The sequence below is a fragment of the Ceratotherium simum genome, chromosome 26 (assembly GCF_057802395.1).
Source record: "Ceratotherium simum simum isolate JZ-2026a chromosome 26, ASM5780239v1, whole genome shotgun sequence".
Lineage (NCBI taxonomy): Eukaryota > Metazoa > Chordata > Mammalia > Perissodactyla > Rhinocerotidae > Ceratotherium > Ceratotherium simum.
Genome location: NC_141925.1, coordinates 41,973,014 through 41,998,271, shown reverse-complemented (window position 1 = coordinate 41,998,271; position 25,258 = coordinate 41,973,014). Strand labels below are relative to the sequence as shown.

The window sequence follows — 25,258 nt, the reverse complement described above, 5'->3', positions numbered from 1 at the left end:
TTCCCCGCCACTCTCCCTGAACGCACTGCAACCTGGGGTCACCTCAGGGACAGTGCTGGCTGCCATCCTCAGGACAGACGCGGACCCTCTCTCGCTTTCTCACACTCTGGGTCCCCAATTCAGCAAAGGCGACAGCCACAGAGAGCTCTCACCAGCCCCCGGCCTCTGCCCAGCCTGAGCCTCCCCCCAGACCCCCTCTGCTCCTGTCAGGGTGGGATGGGGCTTGCACTTGGTCCGGCGTAGATCTTAAACCACTACGGCACGGGGGGCTGGAGCCCCCAGCCACCCAGGTGGAGGTGCTGGAAGCCAGGGTACAGGCTGCCTCTGGAGCAACAGCCTTGTACTCCTTGGTCTCCGTGCTGGCAGCAGGAGTGCTGCTCAGTCACTTCTTGGTCATTTTGTGAGTCCGGACTGGGCAGCTGGAGCAGCAGAGCCTTGGAAGCCCACGGAGGGTGCTAGTTCCCCTCCTCCGGGGAAGGGCACTTGGGTGCCACAATCGCAGTCCCAGGAGGATTAGCTGTCTGGGGGGGTCTGAAACGTCTCCAGGGGGTAGCACAGCTGGACCTCTGCCTGCAGGGACACATGGGGAGGTGGGGGGGGTGGGGTTGGGGGTGGGGTTGGGGGTGGGAGGGCCCTCTAGACTGCTTTCGAGTTTGAGTCTAGGTCAAACATGGGAAACCCAGTCTCTCCCACTGCCCAATCTTCCCACGGGCTACTGTGGAGTCGTCCTGCCCACCACCCCACTGCCCTGCCCAAGGACACGGTTACTCTCTCCTGGGAGGCCCAGCTCCTCATCCTGGCATTCGAAGCCCCAAGACTTGGCCTTCCTCCCCACCCTTCATTCATCATGTGCCTGCGTCCAGGGATCCGCCCCCCTCCTCTTCCCACCGCCACCCCCGCTCCCCCCACTCCCCGCCACCCCGCGTTCTTGCCCCTAGGCCGCTACAGCGAGTCTTCTCTCGCTCACATTTCCGCTGAAGCCCCCGCCCCAATCCCTCGCCCTGGGCGGACTCGCTGAGCCCCGCTCTCGGCTGCGCTTTATCTCTGCGCCTCCTTCAGGTGCTTTGTCTCCTCGCCCGACGGGGAGCTGGGGCCCCTAAGACAGAGCTGGTGGGGGCCAGGCAGGCGCCAGGCTAGGGTGGGCTCGAAGAGGGTCCCGTGTGTGGCTTCCCCTTCCCCCGCAGTCCCAGAAGGAGCGGTGCCCGAGGCCAGGAGAGGAGAAAGGACAACAGGAGAGCCGGGTGCAGTCCCTAAAACAGGCTCTTTAATAACATTTATGTCTTCACTGAAGAGCTTCGCTTTTCCCACCGAGCGCCGGGCTGGGGCCGGCAATGTCCGCTGGGCGGACGGTGGACGCCTCGTGGGCGGTCGCACGGCGGGTCTGGTGGTCCGGGTGGCCCCAGGGCCTTGGCGCCGCCGCGCGGGGCTAGTAGAAGGAGTACTGGTTCTCCACGGCGCGCGTGCGGCCCCGCGATCCGTCGCCCGGCGCGGCCTCGGGGGGCTCGTCGGCGCTCCCCGCCGCCTCCAGCAGGCGCTTCCAGCACTGCTGCTGCGCGCTGCGGGAGCGGGCCCTCGGCAGGGGCGCGCTGGGCGGCGGGCCCGGACGCGCCGAGGACGACGAGGCGGACGAGGACGAGGCGCCGCCGGGCTCCGAGGGCGAGGCGGGAGGGCAGGCGGCAGCGGCGGCGAGGCTGGAGAAGTAGTGCTGGCCGGGCGGCTCGCTGCAGCCGGCGGGGGGCGCGGGCGAGGCGGGGGGCGCGGGCCCCGGGTCTGCAACGGGAGACCGCCCGTCAGGGTCGAGCCCGGCCACCCTCGTCCCCACTCCCCGGGTCCAGAGAGCCGGAGGAGTGGGGGCTGGGTCACACAGGAGCCCGGCCCCGCATGAGCCCCTCTGGTTCCAGCCCAGCTCCCTGGCGGACGGAGGTCAGGGGTGTGGGCGGCAGTGCACGCAGAGGGCGTCAGCCCGCCTGCACGGGGCCTGCCCTCGCCCCTCCTTCAGCAGCTCTGGGCTGAGCCCCACTGTGCAGGGGCCTAGGGAATCCCCCCTGCTGCCTCTGAGGGACCACTTCCCCTCGCCGGGAGCCACTCAGGACCCGGACCTGTGGGGCTGCCGCTCTCCCTCCCAGCCGGATGGTCCGGCTTGCTCACAACTGCGCTGGTGTTCATCCCATGGGGGCTAGCAATGCAGGGTGGCAGCCTAAGGGTGCCTCCCTCCGCCACTGCCCACCACACGGCCGGGTGGGGCGTCTTACCAGATGCGGGGCCCTGGGCCCGCACGTAGCTGCGCAGGGTGATGTCTGCAGAGCCCCCTGACTCCAGCGGGATGGGGTGGCTGTGGAAGTGGCGGAGCATGTCCAGCACAGACTGGAACCACAGGTGCTGTACGTGGCACTGCCCGTGGCCGTTCAAGGACAGGCGCAGGTGCTGTGGGCACAGGTGGGTGGGATCACTGGTGGGGTCCTGGACTGGCCACCTGCTGGGCAAGTGACTTTAGGGGTGGTTGGGAGGACCAAGTCTCATAGAGGCCACATGGGGCTGTGTCAGAGCTGGGGCCCCCTCACATGTGAACCCCATCTTGGGGGGGGTCACTTCTGTGGTGGGGGTGGGGAATGGGGGTAACGGCCAGGTTGGGACTGAAGGGAGCAGGCATTTGTCCCTATGCCAGGAGCACCCACATCATGCCCTTCACCCCCCATCTCTAGTCCTCCAGGGCCGGCCCCATGGCTTAGCGGTTGAGTGTGCGTGCTCCGCTACTGGCGGCCCAGGTTCGGATCCTGGGTGCGCACCGACGCACCGCTTCTCCGGCCATGCTGAGGCCGCGTCCCACATGCAGCAACTGGAAGGATGTGCAACTATGACATACAACTATCTACTGGGGCTTTGGGGAAAAAAAAAAAAGGAGGAGGATTGGCAATAGATGTTAGCTCAGAGCCGGTCTTCCTCAGCAAAGAAAAAGAGGAGGATTGGCATGGATGTTAGCTCAGGGCTGATCTTCCTCACAAAAAAAAAAAAAAGAAAGAAATCTAGTCCTCCAAAGGCCCTAGAGGGTAGAGATTACAGCCCCATATTATAGATAGGGAAACTGAGGCACAGGGAGGGAGTGCCTCACCCACAATCACAGGGCACAGAGCTAGGAGGAGAACTCATGCTGTGTGATTTTCCCACCCTGAAGGCTAGCGGTCTACCTGCTGTGCCCAAAGAGCCAAGGCCAGAGGGGTGGCTCAAGGCTGGCCACGGAGTGATGTGAGTGCTTTTCAACTGGGCTGCCGTGGGAGTGCCTGGAGCACGAGGAACACCACTGGTTCCTCCCTGGGTCTCCAGAGCCCACATGGGGCAGGGCACCTCAGGGAGAGGAGCCACAGGCCCATGGTCTCTAGTGGAGAGCCACAGGTCTCTGGCTTCAGCCCTATTTTGCTCAATATGTATCCCACAGGAGGAAGAATGGCTGTCACTGGGGTGTGTGTGGCAAGAGGGGCGCTGATAGGAAGGTTTCAGGGTATGCACATGGCCCCAAGCCCAGGACAGGGAGCTGGCCTAGCTGCCTATATAAAGGATAGAGAAGCACCATGCCCCCTCCTGGGGGGGGGTGGCCCCAGGAGTGAGTTCTGTCACTCAGCAGGGCCAGAAGTTGCCAGAACAGTGGGAGAAAACCCAGGGAGCATTAGTGGCAGCCCAAGGCTGGGGCTTGGCCCGAGAAGAACAGCATAGTGAGGTCCCACCACAGCCTCAGATCTGGCCAGGGCCTTTGGGGGCCGAGGCCCAGGGCAGAGCTGGGCCCCGGGGGGTGGGTACACCTCAATCTTCAGCAAAACCTTCCAGACATTTATTATCTGAAGGTGAAAAGAGCTGCCTTGGAAGGCAGAGGTTTTCCTTCCCAGGAGGTGTGCAAGCAGGAAGCTGGGGGTCCTGTTATACCCCATCACTAACTTACCCCACCCTGGGCCGAGTCACCCTGCTCTGAGAGGGCAGCAGCTGGGGCGAGTTCAAGCTGGGTCTTGCCTTGGGAAGGAGAGGAGCCTCCTGCCTTGCTCCTCTCCCCCAAACTACCCGCCCCCCATGCCCCAGGGTGGGCTGGGCACCATCCTAGCCTCTGGCTTAGGCGTGAGTCAGATCCAGGCCCTCCAGGGAGGCTGCCTGGGGTGGTGCTGGCCAAGAAGCCAATTTCGGGCTGCCAAGAACAGCATTAAGCGCCTGGTTGTTGGAGGAACTGGTAAGGGCGGCTGCCCTCCAAGGAGGTGTCCCTGGGGAGGTGCTGTCTCCTCCACGGTGGGGCCAATCCCGCCAAGAGGAGAGGCCCAGGGAGTTGGGGGGGGGCGGCTGTGCCAGGCCAGCTGGGAGCTGGGACACTGACCACCAGTGCAGGCCTGGAGCAGGAGTCCTGGGGTGCCCCCTCCTCCAGCAGGGACTGACGGGAACCCCGTCCTGGGAGGAGCCGGGGCAGCTCTGTTTCCTTATCGGAACACAGGATGGGGGATTTTTTGAGGTTCCTGGCCACACTGTACCCCGCCCCCCCACACAATCATCTGACTTTCCTGTCATATTTTCCTTTGCACCTTAGGTCATTATCGGCACACAATGCCCCTCCTCGAGATCCCACGCTCTGGGTGCACTGTCACTCCTGTGCTGTGCCCTGTCAGGATCACCCTTCCACTTGTCTTCACCTCCAGGATTCTCCGTCCACGGCCCATCTCAGGTCAAGGTCCCCTCCTCCTCTGGCCCCCCAGACCCTGCGCAGCCCTCCTGCTGGGCCCAGCTCCTCCTCTCCCACCTGGCCTCTAGGGCCCCCCTGTTCATGGTTCCCTTCCACATGCTTTGGCCTGAGCACAGGCCTGGCCCAGAGCTGGGGCCCAGGAGGGGTTGGTAAACTGACCTGAGCAGGGAGGAAGAGGGGCTGTCTGGGGGTAGGTGGGGCAGGAGGGCCTTGGTTGACCCCAGCCCTGCGCCAAGGTGGCTCTGGGAGGAGATCCTCAGAAGCCCCAGTGCAAAATGATCCCCATTGCACAGGGTCCAAGTTAAACCCTCAGAAGGACCCGGCCTCCTCCGGGCTTGGCCACCAGCAGGCGACTTCCCCATCCAGATAATGAAGAAGCCTCGTCTGGGGCTGACCGCACCCCTCAGAGAGGTGTGGCAGGGATGCGAGTGATTCAAAGAGCAGGCCTGTGGGAAGTCATGCCACACCTACACCTGTGAAGCCTGCGCCAGGATGCCAAGGCAGCCTCGGGACCAGGGCCACCTCGGCCCCCTTCCCCAGGGCTGGCCACTCTGCCCCTGTGCCACCCACTCCAGACACTCACCTTGGCCTTGCCCTGGAAGTTGAAGGTCAGCACGTACTCCCCCGGCCGAGTCTCACTCTGGCGGATCACGAAGAGGCCATGGCTCCGGGGCCCACCCGCCAGCACCAGCTGAGCTGCCCTGACCCGTGACAGCGGCCCGTGGAACCAGGGGTAGTCGGACAGCTCCAATGCGGGCTCGGCCTCGGGCTCTGGCTCTGCTCCTTCCTCCCCTGCAGAGGGATGACAGTGTGAGGGGCGGGGGGGAGCGGGGGCAAATAAATGAGAGAAGGGATGCAACATGTTGTTGGGTTTTTGCATGTAAAATGCTGTTAGAACACGGCAGTTAAGCATATGAGGTAAACTGAGGCACAGAGAGAAGGACTATCCTGAGGTCACTCTCTAAGTCAGCAACAAACCTGGGAACAGGTCAAGGCTCCTTGTCCCCAAACCTGGTTCCCACCCTTCGCATCCCTAGCATTTTCTATTGGAACTAGGGCCTGTGGGAGGAGTCACATTCTGGGACTGGCCTACAAAAGCCAGAAGTACAGAGCCTCTGTGCAAAGGATCCCGTGGGATGCAATGTCACAGCTTCTGAGGCTCAGGAAGGGCCTTGGCAGGAGCCCTCGGGTGCCCGTGGCCTGGGGTAGGGGCGCAGGATGGAGGGGCAGGGAGAGCAGGCTGCCCCCACCGCACCGGTGTTATTGCTGTCACCGCCGCTGCCGCCCGGGGATTCCAGGGTCTCCAGGAAGGCCTCTAGAGGGACATGGACCAAGGACTCGCTGGCGGCATCTCGAGCTCGGCTGTGTGGGGCTGTCACCACGGCTGCCGTTGTCTCTGGGGGCCGGGGCGGGTCTACTGCTGGAGAAGTGGCAGGTAAGAGGCATGTCTGTCGGTCTGGCCATCTCTGAGTGACCACCCCTCTAGCCCTGCCCTCCATTACTCCAGCCAGCTCTGCCCCCACCTACCGTCTGTCAGGAGCTCACAACTGCAGGAGGCCATGCGGCTGGCCAGACAGCCTCCCCGGGCACAGGAGAGCTCGGTGTCTTCCTCGCTGTCCCTGTGGAGGCAAGAAAGCACAACCATGTCCTGTGGGACACGGACCTGGACCACGGGCTGCTCATGGAGCCAGGCTGTGGCTGACAGTTCCATGGCAGCATCAGCCCCATCCTGCCCTCCACTCCCCTGGGGTCCCTCTGCCTCCTGTCCCTCTGCCATACCTTCAGCTTGCTCTGTGGCCACCATGTGAGTGACCAGGCCATATGGAGACATCTAGGTCTCCAAGTGGGCACAGTCCTCCTTGAGGCCACATGGCCCCTGCCCACTAACTCACAAGGGGCTGGCCTCCTCCTGGGATCCCATGGAGTCCCTCAAATGGTGGCAGGGCACGGTGGTGGGTGAGGCCTGGGCAGCCCCCTTCCCTGTGCCTTTGTCTTCCCATCTGTGACATGTGGTGTCTGGGTCCCTGCCAGCTCTGAAATACTATAAAGTGTGGTTCACCTTCGCAGGGGCTGGGGCAAGAGTTTGCAGAGCAGATGGCTGGGAGGGTGGCAGGGGAGGGATTTCAACCACTTTGGGGATCGGGGGCCTGGGAAGCGCTCAGGACTTTAATTGTGCTTCCTTAAATGAAGCTGTTAATTAGAGAGCAGCAGCCCCTCCCCCCGGGGTTGGCTTACCCCATTAGCCCAAAGAGCTGCTGCCAAATGCTCAGTGCCGGCCCACCTGCCCCTCCTCCTCCTGGCCTCGGATGCTCCTGGACGGTGCACCCTGCTCTTCCTTACACAGCTGACCGTAGCTGCCCTCTGTTTATTACTAGCCATGGCTCCCCACTGCCCCCAACCTACCAGCTTCCTGGGCTCTCATCGGAGTCCCCTCCTCACCAGCCCTAATTCTAGCTACCTGAAGGCCTTGACGCTCCCTGCTAGTCCCAGGTTCTCGCACACCTCCATACCTTTTGCTGGGCTGTTCTCTCTGCCCTCCCCCACACCCAGCCCCTCTGCCTGGCTCAGGCCCACTTTTTCTTTAAAACTCGGAGATGGTGACCACTTCTACCAGCAGACCATCTCTGAGCCCCAGGCCTGGACGAGGGGTCTCTTCTCTGTCTCCCATGCCTGGCCTTTCTGGCTCACCCCATCACTGACTATCTCCTAGTGGTCTCAGGCTCCCCTGGGGTGAGGACAAGACTTGGTTCAACTTCCTTCCAGGTCCCCAGGCCCTGGCCCTGCAGAGCGGGCCTCGCAGAACCTGCTGGGGTGGGGGTGGGGCTCAGATGATCCTTGCCAGCACCAACCTGGATAGGACTGCCATGAGACAATGCCATTTCTCGAGCTCAGCTCCCGCCCTCCCCAGAAAGCTGCTCCCTGTGAAGGCGGGGTCAAGGTCACACCCCAGCCCGGCCCCTTCTTGTCCACCCATGCTAGGGCGGCTTGGGCACTCACCCGGGGTCCACGCAGCCCTGGATGTCAGCCACCCACGAGTGCTTCTGCAGGGAGTCGATGGTCTCCAGGATGTACTCTGCTCCGTTCTCCACCTGGGGCCAGGAGTCCAGATCACAGCCAGTACCCTAACTTCTAGCCTCAGCGGGGAGCTCCAGACCCCAGGACAAATGGCTCAGCCCACCCCTCCCCCATGAGGGCTCACTGGGGTGAGAGCCTGAAGACAGTGGGGTCACCATCAAGTACCACCCCAAACTCAGGCCAGGGTCCTGAGGGGGAGCGGCAGCCCATCTTCTCAGCAGCCCCTCCCTCCTGGGCCCACCACTGGGATCACTGGGGATGATGTCAAATCCTGCTGACCTCAGGTCCTCGGGTCCTGCAGACACAGCCTCTGAGGAGGAGGCCATGCTGGCTGGGCAAGGGACGGGTGGCCCAGCATCCCCAACCCATGACCTGGCAGCCTGGAGATGGGGTGAAAGGGCACCACAACCCTCTAGTCAACTGAGGGGCCAGCTGGCCTAGCACCCTGAGCTGAGGGGCTCCCACGCCTTAGTGCCTGGCCACGCTAGCTCTGTGGCCACGCCCCAGGGATAAACAGCCTCCAGAAGGGAAGAGAGGAGGAAGAAGCCCCTGCTGTGGGCCAGGCCTGAGTGCCACCCTGCACAAACATTATCTGATGAATTCTTCCCAACAGCCCTGTAAGAGGGGCAGTATGTTTTCCCCACTGTACAGATGAAAAGACTGAGGGTCAGAGAGGTGAGGTAACTTGCTCAAAGTCACAGTAGCACTCAGTGGCAGCGCTGGGACCTGACCCAGGTCTCCGTGAAGCTAAGGCCCTGTGCTCCCAGGTTCCTGTCTGTGGCTCGGTTAAAATGCAGGGACTGGGCCGGCCCCGGAGCTTAGCGGTTAAGTGCGGCGCTCCGCTACTGGCGGCCCGGGTTCAGATCCCGGGCGTGCACCGACGCACCACTTCTCTGGCCATGCTGAGGCCGCGTCCCACATACAGCAACTAGAAGGATGTGAAGCTATGACATACAACTATCTACTTTGGGGTGGGGGGGGGAAGGAGGAGGATTGGCAATAGATGTTAGCTCAGAGCCGGTCTTCCTCAGCAAAAAGAGGAGGATTAGCATGGATGTTAGCTCAGGGCTAATCTTCCTCAAAAAAAAAAAAAAATGCAGGGACTGCCTTCAAGCCCTCTCTGAACAGATGGGGAGACTGAGGCCCAGAGTGGGGCCAGCAGGTGAGCCCCTCTGCCTCAGGGCTCCTAAGCATCAGCAACAGCGCAGTGGCCACCAGCGGTGGGCAGCGAGGCTCCAGACCTGTCTCACCCCGCAGGTGAGAATGCCAGGCAGGGAGGGCCTGGGGTGACTCAGGGCATGGGGTTGGCAGATGTTTGCTAAATGAATAAGAGAGTTCGTGACTAAACAAATAGGGACGAGTGAAAACATAAACCCAACCAGGAGCCTGGAGGGGAGGGTGGGGCTCCATGCAGCTTTGGGTGGCCGGGACTAGGCCAGGCCTCCTTGGGGACTTGGCTCACAAACACCCTCTAATCCTTCGAGGAGGCACAGGGCCACAGCCCTGGCAGCCTGGAGCCGTGTCCTCAGCAACCCCAGCAGGCCACCCCAGTGACATGGGCCTGGGAAAAGGACGAGCTGCCCCCAGACCCACCAGGGTGCCTCCCAGCCCACCCTCAGCGCCTTTGTGCCCTCTGTGGGACCAGGCGGGTTCCCACACTCCAGTGCCCTGGACAGGAGGATTTGCATAACTGCTGCAGGCTGGCCACCGTTCCCACCCATGGGGTGGGTAGTGGGCGTGTGCTGGCTGTGGTCGGGGAAGGGAGGGGAGGAAGTGAAACCCAGAGGACCTTCACCCAGGCCCAGGAGGAAATGGGAACAGGGGCCCAGGTGGTGGGGCACTTGGGGCACTTGGCTTTAGAACCCAAGTCCAGACTTAAGACGTAGCTATGTGTTAGACATCTGTGGAGGGTCCTGGTCCCCCATCAGGGCTCCCTTCCCACTGCCCTGCTGCTGGCCCCTTAACCTCACTCCCCCTACAGTGACCTCAAGCTGTGCCACCCCGGAGCGAGGTGGCCTGGGCCAGCCAGAGGATCTGTGGGCCCGGGGTGGGGTTCACCTTGAGCACGAACGTGTTGTCCTTCTCCGGCATCTCCAGGGGCATGGTGGTGCGGACCTCGATGATGGCTGAGAGGGGGATGCTGACCTTGGGCCTGGAGGCCTGGGAGGCCAGAGGAAGGGGTAGTGAGAGAGAGGCCTCAGGGCCTCCTGAAACCCTCTACCCTCTCCTCCTCCCAGAGGTCAGAGCAGCCCTCAGCCTAGAATGCCATGCAGCCCTGGCCTAGAGGTGTTTCAATCCCCATTTCACAGATGGGTAAGTTGAGGGAGTTTCTGGGAAACAAAGGGACCACCCCATATAGTCACCCAGCAAGTCAGGGACAGAGCTGGCATTAACATCCGACTCTCCCACCTGTGAGCCCTGAGGGGTGAACTCCGCCCCAGCTGTCTTTCCGCCCAGGGCACTCACCAGATCTCTGGTTTTCACATTGCTGACCTTGACCCATAGTAAGAAATACATTTGACCTTGTGACCCGGTGCACACATAGGTAAAAATATCTCTGAAACAAATGTTTCACCAGACAATATTTACCCCGACTGTGTGTGATGGAGTGTGGTATTTTCTGGTCTATTCTAGTTCATTTAAAAAAAAATGCTGGTCTCCCCCTTTAGACTAGACTTCCCAGAGCACGGCTCTGGAGCCCCCAACTCAGCACAGGGCTCCTGGAAGCGGGCAGGGCCGTGTCTCCCGGTGGAGGACAAGGGCCCGGCATGGGGTTCAACCAGGGGGAGCTGTCAGGGCTCCAGGGAGGGCCACTGTGTGCCTGGCCCTCCCCGTTCTGCCCCAGAGCTCCTGGCCACAGCCCTAAGGCCCCCTGGGGTTGGCTTGAGACTGAGATTCCCGGCACGGCTTGGGCTCCGGGACAGGGACTTTCTCAGGAGGAAAAGGAAGGGCCACACGCTGGGCGGGTAGGCGGATGGGAACTCCTGGCAGCGCTGGCTGCCATCCAGCGGACCCAGGGCTGGGCTTGCAGCAGTAACTGAGGGGCTCAGCTGACCCTGGCAGGCCATCCCACTAGCCCCTGGGGCAGGGGCCCCAATCCTGGAGTGGCTGGAGCAGACGGGGTCTGCAGTGCAGGCCTGGACTGGGGACGTCAGCTGGGCTCCTGCTGGCTGGAGGTGCTGGTTCCCCTGCCTGGCGTTTGAGGCCTGTGTGTCCCGGCCAGCTGCCTCCGCTCTGCTCCAGCCATACCCCATTTCCCTGGACAGAGCCGTCGGGCTCTTTCAGACTCCAGGCCTTTGCTCACTCAACTCATGCCTCCAGAAATGCCCATCTCAGGGCTCCTCTGCCTGGTGAACTTATGTAGCCTAGGCCTCCCCTCCTTGGCCCCCAGAGCACCCCATTGAGGGTTACCATCCAGTCCTGCAAATACTGGTTCCCTGGTGGCTCCCCAATGGCCAGGGGTCCCCAGGGCTGGCCTGGCATAGGGCTATGAGGGGACCTGGGGTCCAGGAGACTCTTCCTGCAGGATGAGGGGGCAGGAGGCCGGAGACCTGACTCATGGGGCCGTGTGAGAGGGAAGTCTGAGGATCCAGGGAAGAGCCCCTGAGCCTGCAGACCCCAGGCACCTGTCTGCTCCGAGGATGCAGCTCGGCCTCCAGGGGAGAGAGGAGATCGGTACTGTGGGTGGGAGAACAAGACTAAAAGGCAGTGGGGGCTGTCAGCAGGGGGGCCCTGTGGGGCTCACTCACCCTGGGACCCAACGCATTTGGGAAACCTGAGCTGAGCCCTTACATGGTCAGATCCACCTTCCCACCAGGCTCACTCCTGAATCCACAGACACTTGCATGACAAAAGGAGGGTCTGAGGCCAGATCAGGGGGAGGGAACCCACCTGCCTTCCTCAGAGGTTGGGAAAGTGACCCCTCAGGAACCCTGCCCTCGGCCAGCGGGGAATGCTGGGCCTGGGAGGACTAAGGGAGAAGGCAGCAGCTGCTGCATGCCCTCCCCGAGGGCAGCCGCTGCTACTATTTACAGCCGGGCAGCTGCGACTGCCACTCAGGGCCCGTAGGCAGAGTGTTGAAGCCCCGGCCTCTGCCTCTGCCCTTTGGGTGACCCTGGGCAAGCTCCACCGTGCTCCCCAGCCCTCCCTGGGCCTCGGTCTCCCTGTCTGACAAGCAGTGGAGCTGGGCTTAGTAGTCTACGATTCCTCTCAGGGACTTAAAGGTGGGGGCACTCTCTGGCCTCGGGAAGTCTGCGGGTCCTGGGACTTGGTGAGAAAGCTCTTCAGAGAGTAAAACGTGTCCCTAGGAAGTCACCTCTCATGCAGCTCATGGGCACCCAGCCTTGGGGAGCCCACAGCCTGCACCTCCAGTGGAGATAAGCAAGGAGGGGCATCCAGAGTCCTGACAGCCTGGGAGATGGAGAAAGAGCTGAGACTCACGGAGGCTGAAGGCCCCCGGGGACAGAGCGGGCCCAGAGGTGGGTGGGGCCCTGGGTGGTTCTCAGGGGTGCCACCGACTGCTGCACCAGCACAATCTCCCACCTTTCCCAGCCTCCCAGAGCACAAGGAACTTCCACCTCCACTCTCCTTTCATTTCCGGGACCACCAGGGGGGTGGGTATGATTAGCCTGGCTCTGCTACCCACCAGCTGTGTGACTTTGGGCAGGCCATACCCCCTCTCTGAGTATTCATTTGTTTTCTCTTCTGTGACCTTGGGACCACGATGCCCACCTTGCCAGGTACTGAAAAGATGAGCCTGCCCACCAGGCTTAGGGCCACACACGCAGTGGGCTCTTAGAAAGCAGGCACTATTGTTACAGCTACTTCCACTTTCCAGGCAAGGCAGGTTGGCCACCCTGGAGGAGACCCGAAGCTGCCCCCAGGGCTCTGATGGCAAGCCCCCAAGGTGGGCATGGGATGCTCAGGGGAGCAGCAATGCTGGTGACAGCCAGAAAAAGCCTAGCTTTTGAAACCTGGGCCAGAAAAGGGCCACTGGGGCAGGCGCCTGGCTGCAGCCTGGCAGCCAAGCTGGAGACCAGCCACAGACCTCCCCAGGGGCCCTCTCTGAGTGTACCACATCACTCCCTGCCCTCATGCCCCCAGGCCTCCTGTCTGGGAGGCTCCAGCCACCCAGGGGCCCCAGATGCAGAAGAGAGAGAGGCAGGCAGCCAGGCTCTCCACCACCACCAAGAATAGTACCCCAGAACACCTCCTGCAGCCAGAGAGCCCTTTTGACACCTCACAGGCAGAGAAAGAGAGCTTGAGGGGTGACTTGTCCGAGAGGCAGAGTGGGCCGACCTCCCAGGCCCCTGACACTGCATACTCCGTCTTGCCAACCAGACCAGGCAGTGCGGTCCCCGGAGCCTGCCCCTGGTCCCCCCAGCTGCTGCCCACGCCCCTCCACCGTCCCCCTGGGTGAGGGCTGGCGCTCACCTTGGGCGGCACGAAGAACTCCAGGCGGAAGCGCTCGCCGGCCACGGCCCTGCGCAGGAGCAACCGGCACTTCTGCCACTGGGCGGCGCCCCCTGGGCCCGCGGCTGCGTCGTCGGCCACCATGAAGCGCAGCGCGCCCTCGCGCTGGATGTCCACCAGCTCCACCTTGGCCGCCAGCGTCCGCGACAGCCGCAGGCGCCGCATCCACTTGTCGCGCGGCTCGGCCGGGGGCTCGGCGGTCCGCGGGGCGGCGCCGGGCGTCGGGCTCGGGCGGCGCGCCGGTGCCACATGTCGCGCACGCCGTCCACCACGCACAGGCTCATGTTGCGCAGCGAGAAGCCCTTGCGGACGCGGGCCTTGGCCGCCGCGTGCGCCGACACGTCCTCTGAGCTCCGCGAGTGGCCGCACGCTGCCGCCTTGAGCGCCGGGGGCCCCGCCGGCTCGGGCTCCATGGCGTCGGGGGGCGCCGGCCCGGCCACCAGCACGCGGCGCACCTCCTCGCCGAAGACGTCCAGGAAGTTGGCGGCGAAGTGGCGGGAGAAGGAGGCCCCAGCGTCGGGCGTGTCGTAGGCCGGGTTGTCGCGCAGGAAGCGGCAGAACTTGTGCGCGAAGTCCACGGCGGCTGCCTGCGCGTGCAGCTCGCAGAACTGCCGCCAGTCCGGGACCGGGACCGGGACCGGGACCGGGACCGGGACCGGGGCGGCACCATTCATGGCTCCCGATCCATCGCAGCTCCCGGCGGCTGCGGGCGACAAGGAAGTGGAGTGACCTTCTGTCCTGTGACCAGAGCGCCCCCATCCCCTCGTGCCCCGCTTCCTCTCCCCCGCACTGTGGCCCCGCTCCCCTAGGGCTCCCTGGGGCTGTGTGTTGGGGGGTGGCTGCAACATGCAGTCGTTTGGAGCAGCGCCAATGTGTGAAGGGAAGAACCACCAGCGAGGAGGGTGGCGGCCTCTGCAGGAGGAGAGACCCCCATTCACTCTCTCTTCAAACAGCAGCCTCAGGGAACCCCAAGGTCCTTCCTGGGGCCGGCCAAGGAGGCTGGGATGACAGGTGCCTTGAAGTGGGGTCCCCATGAGCCTCCAATAACCCTGCTTCCCTAGGTAACCTCTTCTGAGGGCTCCCAAAGCCCGGTGCACAGGAGGAAGTCACGTGCAATGCTCATGGCTTTGTCTGTGAAATATGCCAGGAGCCCAACCCCTCCTCCACTCCTCCCATCCAGGCTGCTGTCCAGGGACCCACATGACCCCTTCTCTTGCCGTCAGTCCTGTAGCAGCTTCTTCACTGGGTCCCAGGAACCCGACCTCACCCTGCTATAGTTTGCCCTCCATCCAGGAACCCAGTTATCATTTTTAAAACATAAGACAGATCAGGTCCCTCCTCTGCTCAAAATCCTGCAAATGGCTCCCATTCCACTCAGATTACGAGCCAGACTCCTACTCATGGCCCCCAAGGCCTCACTTGGTCTGCCTCCCTGTGCCTCTCTGAGCTTATCTCCTGCCACTCTTCTTGCCCATTCTGCTCTGGCCACCCCTGGGTCCCACCCAAGGGCCTTTGCACTTGCGATTCTCTTTTGCACTTGCCTGGAATGCTCTTTCCCCCAGACTCCCTCACCTCCTTCAGGTTTCTGCTCTAATACCAATAGCCTTCCCTGACCACTACCCTACTGAGAATAAGGAATGCTCCTGCTCCACCAGTGAGGCCAGCTCCATGCCCTTTCTCTGCTCCCTCTTCTCCGTAGTGCTTAGCCCCACCTGACATACCATTTATTCACTTGCTTGGTTGTGTTGTCCTTCCCCCAACCCCCTACCGCACCCTTCCCTTGAAAATGCCAGCTCCACAAGGCAGGGATTTTGACAGTCTTCTAAGTGGCTGTGTCCCCAGTGCTGGGCACACAGCAGGCACTCAGTAAACACTGAATGAACAAATGAATGTGTTTGGCACCCCAGGCATGTCACAGCTGTCACTGCCTAAGCCCCCACTCGGGGCCTGAGAACCCACAGCTTATTAGTCACAGGCCTGGGATTCTCACCCTGGCTCCAGGACCTGGGGGTCATCTCCCAGTGTGGATCAAGGATGACCACTTTTCCTCCTGGCATTGAAGGCACTGCCTCCTCAGACTTCTTTCCATCACAGCAGCCTGCAAGCTCTACACTCTACTCCTGGAATCCTGCTCCCTCCAGAGCTCCCATCCAGATCCCACCTTCTGGAAGAGGCCAATCCAGAATCCTAGCCATCTCCTCACCCCAGCTTCCTCCTCCTATTCCCGGGTCCCTCGGTCCTTCATCACTCCGGATCACCAAACTACATGGTGTGTGTCCAGTCATTTGGGGGCCTTGCTTCCTCCTTTCCCAAGGGGGCATCACCCCTGGGGGCATAGGCCCAGCCCATTGTGTTTATGCATTCCCCCCAACTCCCAGACCAGGGTGAAAATTACCCGTGGAGAATAAGTGGGGTGATGTGGTCCTGCCCTGCCTTGGGGAGTCCCTGTCTGAGGGGGCCAGGTCAGTGTTAAGGGAACTGAGACAGAGGGTCATGCCCTCCCCGGCCCTCTGGATCCCCACATTTCGCGGCATGGCCCTTCCCTCGCAGCTGCTGGGAGCACCATCTCGTCTCTCCTCTGGGATCCCAACTCTGTAATTAAACACCGGTAAAAATAGCTGCCCCACTTCTGTGAGATCATCTGTGGGGCCTCTGGGCCATAGGGCACCGTGGGAATTCCCTCTCACCTTGGGACAGCCTCGGCCATCGGCCATCGGTCTGCAGTCAATAACCACAGGACAGCCCCAGGGAGGAAACAGGCCACTTGATGAGGCCACTTAGCACAGAGGATAGTTTTGCAAACCAGCAGGTCTCCTCAGAGACTCTTGCCCCAGAGCTGGGGGAGAGGGTAGCAGGGAGTTAGGAAGGTTTCCTGGAGGACACGTGGCCTGGGTCAGGCTTCAAGCCGGGGAGAGGACGCAGAGTGACCTCACTGCAGGCATGAGCAATAACTTGGAGGCAGACTTAGGACTTGGGGGGAGGGGGTGGAGGAGAATGGGGGCTGAGGCACCCATAAGCTTGGCTCATGCTGGGCCTTTTTCCCACCCTGCTCTTCCTCCTTTCTTCATCTGGCTAATTCCTACTCATCCTTCAATAATTAATCCCGGGGCCACTTCCTCCAGGAAGCCTTGCCTGACCTCTCCCTGCCTCCCCTGCCCAGGTGGCATAAGTGTCTCCTCTGGGCTCCCACAGTCCCCTCCTGTCTGTCCCTATAGCATGGGGCCAATTGCAGGGTGCTCCAGGTGTCTGTTTCCACGTCTGAGTCCCCATCTGGCACAGGCAGGCACTCCTCAGGGGCAGAAGGCAGGCCTGAGTCATATGCCAGGAATGGAAGTGGTGGCAGGAATGCACCTGCCACCACCACCGAGGCCTCCAGGGAAGGTGGAGAGCCAAGGCCTTGGCCTGACCTGCGGAGAGGGGGCATTCTGGGGGTGGGAGTGGGGAGGAAGCCCTGCAGCTAAGCCCACAAGGCCCTGTCCTTGTGCTCCAAGCCCATCCATTTACCCAGCAGGCAGTGCTCCCCCTGGACCACTGGGACCACCGGGACCACCAGGAGGGTCAGACTACGTGACACGGCAGCCTGGGAAGGGCTAGCAGGGAGCCAGCATCAAATGTGGATGCCCCTGTTTGACATAATTACACCCCCAGATGGGGCAGATGGGGACAGGGAGGAAGTCAGTCCCCGTGTGGCATGCTTGGGCATCAACCCCGGTCCCTCTCCACTCTTCTTGCTGGCTGGTAATATCCTTGGCAGGGAGAAGGGGCAGAGTGAAGGGACAGGGCCCTGGAGAGAAGCTCTCGCAGGGTGGGTCCCAGCCAGCCCTCCCTGGAGGTACGGGTGGAACTCAGAGAGGAATCTGTCAAGGGTGCAGTGGCTGTGGCCATGTCCCAGGCAGGGACTGGCCCGGGAGGCACTGGGAGGTTGGGCCTGCCTTGACCGCCCCCCCTTGCTGGCTGGCCAGGGGCCCATGGGCCTGATGCCCAGCACAGCAGTCCTCGGTGTCCCCTGGGTCCAGCTGGGGCTTCTGTGTGGCAGGGTTGAGCAGCCAGAGGTAGAAGTCACAAGCAGCAGGGCCTGCAGGGAGCCCCACACCTAGTACAGATGGGGAGACTGAAGCCCAGACATGGGTCACTGTGAAGGGGAGGCTGCGAGCCACAAGGAACAGGGCTTGGCTTTAGGGGGAGTGGAACCCAGAGGCACCAGAAGCAGGGTGGACGAACTTGCCCGGCCCCCACTGTCCGGACTGGCCTGGAAGGTTCATGAATTGAATCCAGCTGGCTTGGGCTCTTCCTCCTCCAGGGGCTCCTTGGGAATTCCCACCTCAGTCTTTGCCTGTGTCCCTCTCCAGCTTGGACTGCCTTCCTCACTGTGCCCACTACAGTTGGACATCACTTAACAATGGGATACATCCTGAGAAACGCAGCGTTAGGCGATTTCGTCGTGCGAACATCACAGCGTGTACTTACACAGACCTAGGTGGTATAGCCCACCACACACCTGGGCTACATGGACTGATCTTATGGGACCCCTGTCGCACATGCGTTCCTTGTTGACCCAAACGTCGCTATGCAGCGCAGGACAGTATTCAAATTCTACTTGGCCTTGAGACTGTGTAAAAACCTCTCTTCTTCTAGGAAATCTTCCCCCTACACTAGCCCTGCCTCCCTGAGCTCCCATGGTCCCTGTGGTCCTTGGCCCTCTTGCTTCTGTGGACAGGGTCCCAGCTCCTCCTCCTCTGGCCCCAGGGAACCAGAAAAGACGTGCTGAGTCAGCGCGGGACAGCGTCTGACTGGGCAGTGGGAGATCTGCACTGCCTCGGCTTCCCATCAAACAAATGCGGTGCTGCAGTGGTGGCTTCTAGTGGCCCCTGACTGTCATGGCCCTTGGACACTGAAGACCGGGGCCCACTGTCACCCCACTGGGATAGGGGCAGGCAGGGGATTGCCTCTTGCCTTCACAGGCTTTTTCTATGACGATGGGGGCTGGAGACAAAGGGAGCCCCCCAGGGCCCTGAGTGGGCAGACTACCCTCCCCCAATTCATCACCCTGGGGTTTTTTGAGGCTCAGCTGGGCTGTCTGGCTTCTCCTCCTGGAAAAATGTTTTTTTCTCCCATCTAGCCAGGGCCCAAGTGGACGGAATAGGGCTTCAGGGAGGTGGAGCAGGGGATGGGGGGGCAGGGGAAGCCTAATTGAGTCCCTTCCTGTTGCCTTTCCAAGCCATGGACTCTCCTAACCCCTAACCAGGAACCCAGACGGGAGAAGCCCCCAACCCCACCGGGTTAGATGCCGGGGAGAGGGGGCGGCTGGCCTTCCGGCGGTAAAAATAGCGCTGACAATTGGAAAAGAAAAAAAGCCAGTTGTCACCTCCGCTGGCACGCAGTTCCGGACCCCACGGCAAGGTCATTCCTTAACATATTGATGAGGCGGCCCAGCCACCCCAGCTAATGGGCCAGGGAAGACCAATCGATCCACCTCACAGTGGGCGGCGGCGTGGGAGGGGGGCAGGGGCCACCGATCCATGTTTCTGGGGAAGCCCAGCTGAGCCAGCCTCCCCACCACAGGAGACAACTGACCCCCCGGGAAGGGAAGGAGGCTCCACAGTGCAAACTAGCCACTTAGCACCCTGACAGGCTGCCCCGCTAGGCTGCCCCTGGGCAGGACCTGGGCAGCATCCTCCACCATCAAGATCCCCCACCCTTCTTCTGCACCTTCACTCAGCTGGGTGCTCAGAGCAGCAGCAGACACAACTCTTCCCTGCCCTCCGGGAAGCTGGCCCCAACCACGCCCACTGAGGTCCTCTCCTCTGGGCTTCTCAGGACCACTGGCCTGGCCTGGCCCACCCACCCCTGCACTTTACAACAAAGGCTCCTTCCATCCTCCATCCTGCTGTTCCTCCAGCTGCTCTCCTGGCCTCTGTGGGGCAGTTTCCTTCAGCCCTCTCTCTGCACCCCTCCCCCTGCAGGGCACAGACAACCTCTGGGCAGGCTGTTCCTTCAGCCAGGATATCTTCTGCCTGCTGGCTGCCTGAGTCTTCTCCCCTGCGGATGGAGTACACAGGGCACATTCTCTGTTTCACTGTTGGGTCCTTGGGCGTTGGTTCTCAAGTCTACTCCCCACCCCACCCCCAGAAAGCGTCCCCGCGGGGCAGGCTCTGAACCAAGGTTCCTGCGAGAGTGGGGTGTGGCTGGAATTCCCCGCCCCGACTCCCATCCAGAATATCTGTGCTCCCCCCACGACCTTGGCAGAAGACAGAAGTGGGCATGATTTCTGGTCTTCACACCCTTGAACCTGCTGGGACTTTGCTGCAGAGTGGGGATGGGAGGGAGCTCTGACCAGTGACAGGTGCAGCTCAAGACCCCTTGGGACTCTGCCCCAGTATGACTGGGGTTGGGGGGCACTCAGGTGGTTCTGGCTTTTCTGAGCATCAGTTTCCATAGCTGTAAAGTGGGACCATCCTGCTCTCCCACCCAGATTGCCTGTGCTGAGCAGCATCGCTGGGAGGCAGCTATTAAAGATGGTACAGCTGCCCTGTGCCCAGAACACCCTCATGCCTTTCATACAACCCCCAGCCTCCGCCACTGTGGGAGGGTGGAAGCCCTTCTGCTGAGCCCCTTAGCTTTCACGGATGCCCCCAACCTTGACAAGTCCCGCTGGCTCTGGGACCTGCAGCTGCTCCCATCACAGAGGCCCCACTGCCTGGGCGTCTCCCTACCTCCACATCCAGTCATTTGACACGTTGGGACAGGGGAATGGTTAAAAGCCCGAGATCTGGAGCCAGACCATCTGGGTTTGAATCCCACCTCCTCTGCTTCCTAGCTATGTGACCCTGGGTAAGTGACTCAGCCTCCCGGAGCCTCAGTTTCCTCATCTGTTAAAATGGAGGGTAATAACAGCACCAACTTCAAAGGGCTGTCATGAGGATGAAATAAGTAATGTGTTTAACAATCAAAGCTCCTCCACTTCTACTTCCTAAATGTCTTGCAACCTTTCCCTTTTTTCTTCCCTCTGCTCTGGGCAGATGGCTGCAGAGGCCTCCTTCCCGGCTTCTCTGTTTCCTACTGACCCCCAACGCCCAACAAATCCAGGCTCCACATTGGGGCCAAAGTCATCTTTCTAGAACCCACATCCAATTGGGCTATGCCCCTGTTTAAAACCCTTCTCCCCTCACATCTTCCCTGCCAGGAAGAGAGGATTCTCCCACTGTACAGATGAGGGAATGGGGTTCTGGCAAGTGGCCCATCAGCTCACCGGATTGGTACTGGGCTCCCACTATGTGTCAGGAGCCAGGCGGGTTGATCCAGGGCCACAGAATGGGTGAGAGGGGAGCATGGAGCCAAGTTCAGATCTGTCCCTTTCCATAGCACACGCTACTCCCAACAGGGGCCTGTCCCTGGGGAGCTCTCACTCTGAGGGCACAGAGAGGGGACTCAGGCCCTACTTCAGGAAAGGAGAGGCCTACCCTCAGAAGAGGAAGCATTCTGACAGGCTGGAGAGCAGGGGAACCCAAAGCTGGGCCCTGCAAGAAGTAGATGTCAGATGAGCAAGGAGTGGGGCCCAGGACAATAAGCTACTAGGGCCTAGGGGCTTAGGAGGGAAGCCCATCCTCCTTCAGGAGCACCTGGCGCTGGACAGTTCCTGGACAGGCTCTGTGGGTGAGGAGCAGACCCGGGATGGCTTCAGCCGCACTGGCCCTGCCCTCCTGGGGTTGCAGAGCAGAGGCACCCCCTTCTTCAGCCTTGGCCTGAGCCTCACAGCCTCTCCCTCTCTCCTGGTGCCACGGATCTCACCTAGGCTCGGATTCAGACCCCTGGCCCCTGGCCCAGACCCTGAAACCTGCAGGATGCCCCCCTCAACCCCCACCACTCAGCCCACCCGTCTGCCTTCTGGCTTTTTCATGACACACATGCCAGTGACTCCTAACTGAGCCCTCCAGCGCCTCCCCTCAGTTCTGAGTCTCCTGGAACTCTGGGTACTGCGGATGTTTATAAAGTTCCCTGGGCCTTTCTCCGAGCAGGTGAACTCCCGGCCTGGCTGATCTCCAGGCACCTCAAACTCACCACATCCAAGTTCTAACACATCCTCTTCCTCCAACCCCTGCTTGTCCTCCGCTCGGAGTGTCAGCATCCAGCCTGGCCATGCCCCACCTACTCCACTCCTCTGCCCTGATAGCCCATGGAGGCCTTGGCAACGCCCACTTTGTCCTGTCCCCACCTCCACCCTGGACCCCTCCACAACACCACATGGCTTGTGGCCTGTCTTCACCAAACCGTGAGCCCCCAGCTGAGTGTTATACCCACACAGAGGGTCGGAAGTATCTGGAGAATGGAGCCCAAACGCTACCAGCCCAAGGGGCCAAAAGATGCTGTCCTCCCACATACTGATGCCCTGCCTCGCTCTGCCCAACAGGTGCGGGCTGGGCCTCTTCTATGTTGAGGAGTGACACCTGCTCTCCCCTGGGACAGAGCCCAGCCATAGAAACAGATCCAACCAGGTGAGGGGGGAAGAGAAACCTCCCTAGACTCCAAAGCTGCCACCACCCCTCCGGTCCCATGTGGACAGTGAGGAGCAGGAAGTGAGGTGGGCTCCAAGACTGGACCAGAACCCCATGGGGACAGCAGCCAGGAGGCCCAAGGCACCTGCATGCCAGGATGCGTAGACAGCACAAGAAGTAAGAACCAGGCTCTTGTCAGAGAGAAGTGGTTTGGAGGCCTGGCTTATTGGTTGAGTGACTTTGGGCAAGTCATTTCACCTCCCTGAATCTGTTTCCTTTTCTGCAAGATGGGGATAATGATAGTAACAAACACACAGCGCTGCTGTGAAGACTACATTAGAAGCAGCACAGACGCCTTTAGGCTGGCACGAGTCAGCTTGAAACCAACGTTCAGCCCTGGGGGGCCCAGGCTCCACCTGGGTGGGAGTCCACCTCCAACATCCCCTAGGGAGGCCCACCCTTGGGTGTGTGTGCAGGGGTTCTCCCTAGGAGACTCACTAAGTAAAGAGGAGGGATTTAGAAACTTTAGACAGATTTCCCACAATCTGTCTAAAGAAAAGAAAGGTAAGAAAAGGTAAGAAAAACCATATCCAATAACCCTCAATTACTTAGAACCACTCAACTGCCCAGCATCAGAATCCCTTGCCCACCATCACTCACGCCTTCTAGAGGGGGAGAGGAGGAGAAGGAAGCAGCTTGTGGGAAACTCTGCCTTAGAGACCTCCATAAACACCCTGACCGATGCCAGCCAAACAGCACTGCCCCCACTGCCAGACCCCTCCCAAAGTTCCTGGGGCTGAAGGTTCTAGGTCACTCCCCCAACCCCTGGCCTCCTGGATGGAGCCGGGAGGGAAGAGATTTGTTCAAAGTGGAGGGCAGAGTAGCCGGGTAGGGGGTGGGGTGGGGGTGGTTCAGATCATGCTCCCAACAGAGGGAGCCAAAGCCTCTTGCGGGAAACCGCCCCCTTGGCCCTTCAGCTCTCCCAGAGGTGCCCAGTGCCCTGTGTGGGGGGACACCTTTGCTGGTTCCCCAGCTGGGAGGTGGGCAGCATCATCCCCATGGAGGCTCAAAAGGCAGAGGTAGGGTTCACCCCAGCTTAGGCTCTGAGGCTCTCCCCTGCACCAACTTGGTGTGAGCATAGATTCTGGCCTTTCCATGTTCACGGTCACTCCTGAGGCTGCCCGGTCCACCCTGCGCGGCTCCCGAGAGGCCCCAGTCACTGCAGACTTCTCCCCGCTGAAGACCTGGCTGCCGGGGGCCCGGACGGGTCTCTGTCTCACTCTGGCCTCCGCCCGCTGGGCTGGCGCGGCTCCCGGGCCCCGCGCTGCCGGCAGGTTCATCAATGGCCGAGGCAGAAGGGCCTGAATGGAGGGCATGAACCCGCCCATTCTTAAAGGGGCCGGCCTCTCGGGCACCCTCGGCGGTCCTCCTCTCTATCGGAGGCTGCCGGAGAGCTCCCGGGGTGGGCGGGTCAAGAATGGTGACCGTGAGAAAGAAGGCCTGGGCCAAATGGAGGGCGTACCGGCTCGGTAACTGTGGTCTGGATGGGGTTCCTCCCATGGCCCGCACCCTCATTCCAGGTTGGCCCTTCCCTCGCCACCGCAGCCTAGGGACGAGACCTCGGCGCCCCCTCTCCCCTGGCCAGAGACTCCTCCTGGGGTCTCGCTCCTCCAGGGGCTCGCTGCTCTCGCCCCACCGCGGGGCCTATGCCCTACCTAGGAAGGGGCGGGGGCGCAGCTGCTCCGGAGGCGGCTCGGCCCCTCCCGCCACTCCCGCCCGGCCCGGGATGGGGGTCGGGGAACCGATCCCCGCCGGGGCGCATCTCCTCGTCGCGCTCCTTCCCACCCGCCCACACAAAGACGACACGCGCGGACCAGCGCGCGTGCGGCCGCGCTCCCCGGGGCAGCCGTGCGCACACACACGCGCGCCCTTAGGGGCGGACGGGGTCCGGAGTGATGGACGAGCGGACGAGGGAACTGAGGACTAGCAGGCCGTACCTACAGGCGCGCAGCTGCTGCCGGGCGGGCCAGGGCGCCGGCGGAGCGCTGCCCGGATCGCCGCCGGGCTCCCCGGGTCCGGCGGCTCATGGCCCACGGGGCGTTCGGGCTCCCTGCGGGCGAGAGTCGGCGTTGGCGGCAGCTTCTCCCTCCCTGGTCCACAACCTCGAAGGCTCGTGCGCTCCTCGCCGGCCCGGCGCGGCCCCGGCGCGGCTCTCCCGGCGGCCGAGATCCGCGCGCTCCGAGCCCAGCCCCGCGCCGCGCGCGCCCTGCCCGCTCCCCCTCTCGCCCCCCGCCCGCGCGGCGCGCGCCTCCTGGCCCCGCCCCTCCCCTCGCCCCGCCCCTCCGCGCCCCCTTTCCTCCTCCGAGCCCGAGCGGCGCCCGCGGCTGGTGCTCGCTTCCTCCCGGCGGCGGCGGCGGGGCGGCCGAGCCTGGGGGCCCAGAGGGGTTATTAACTGGCCTCGAGCCGCCCCATTTGGGGCGAGAGTCCGCGATCGCCGCGTCTCGCGGAGCCAGCCCCAGGCCAGGCGCCGGAATCCCCCCTGCGCGGAGGCGTCCCCGTACCCGGGGTGGTAGCCCCGGGAGCAGGGCGGGTGGGGCGGGGTGGGTGGCCTGAGTGGTGGATTGTACGGGGCGTGGGCGCCCCTTGGGGACAGGCGCCCAGCGGGGACCGCTGCTGTCCCGGACCCTCCGCCGCGGGGACAATGAGAGCCTCGTGGAGACCCAGATGTCGCAATGGGGGAAGTCGACGTCTGGTTCTCATAAATCCCGAGGGCAAGCACCACACCCCCTCCCGCCAGCGCCCCCGGTGCCGGAAATCGCCCCGGGGTTACAGGCTGGGAAGACCTGAGCACGTCCCCACCTCCCCGCTTCATAGTGATGAGGAGGCTGACGCCATCCCGAGAGGTCTTAAGAGTTCACTCGGGGCTGATGGGGGGACACAGCCCTGGCTTGCTCACCCCTGCTCGGTTCCGCAGCCCCAAAACCCAGGGCATACGTTAGGGCAGAGACCAGTTTGGCCAAGAAAGACTTCTACTGGCCTTTCTGGGCACTTGTGGACTGACCCCTGGTGAGCTGGGGCCTCTGGGAGGCTTCCCAGAAGAGGTGGAGGGGCTCCAGCAGGCCTGGAAGGGGTCGGAGAGAAGCAGGAGGACATCAGTGTGAGCAGAAGTGTGCAATGGCGGCTCAGAGACAAACCTAGTGCTTGCTCCTGGGGAGCGGTGGGGGCAGGCGAGCTCCTTCTCTCCTCCTCTCCCTTCTTGCCCCTCTCCCAGGCCCTCAGCCCCCAAAGTCGGTGAGATCAGCTTCTCCCTGCCCTCACTAAACCCTCTGTAGCCCCCTCTGGCAGTTCTCTGGTCTACCATCATCTCCTGGCTAGCTGGGAGTGCCTCCATCTGTTGCCCTCCACCACCCACGGTGACCTCTGACCCTTGTAGAGAGCCCTTTAACCTTTCCCAAAGCCATTTCACGCCTCTAATTTCCCAGGAAGCAGGACAGGCAAAGAAGGGTTT

General features: G+C 62.1%; 1 protein-coding gene across 1 annotated transcript; it reads right to left on the bottom strand.

Annotated features, from left to right (window-relative positions):
* Positions 1-1,248: 1,248 nt before the first annotated feature.
* SH2B2 (SH2B adaptor protein 2) lies at positions 1,249-23,963 on the bottom strand. The gene is given in 10 exon segments (XM_087417693.1): positions 1,249-1,770; positions 2,253-2,424; positions 5,295-5,503; positions 5,967-6,131; positions 6,239-6,330; positions 7,709-7,800; positions 9,845-9,946; positions 13,220-13,491; positions 13,494-13,961; positions 23,748-23,963. Coding segments are annotated over 9 exon segments (1,887 nt in total). The 5' UTR covers positions 13,933-13,961; positions 23,748-23,963; the 3' UTR covers positions 1,249-1,426.
* Between the last annotated feature and the right edge of the window lie 1,295 nt (positions 23,964-25,258).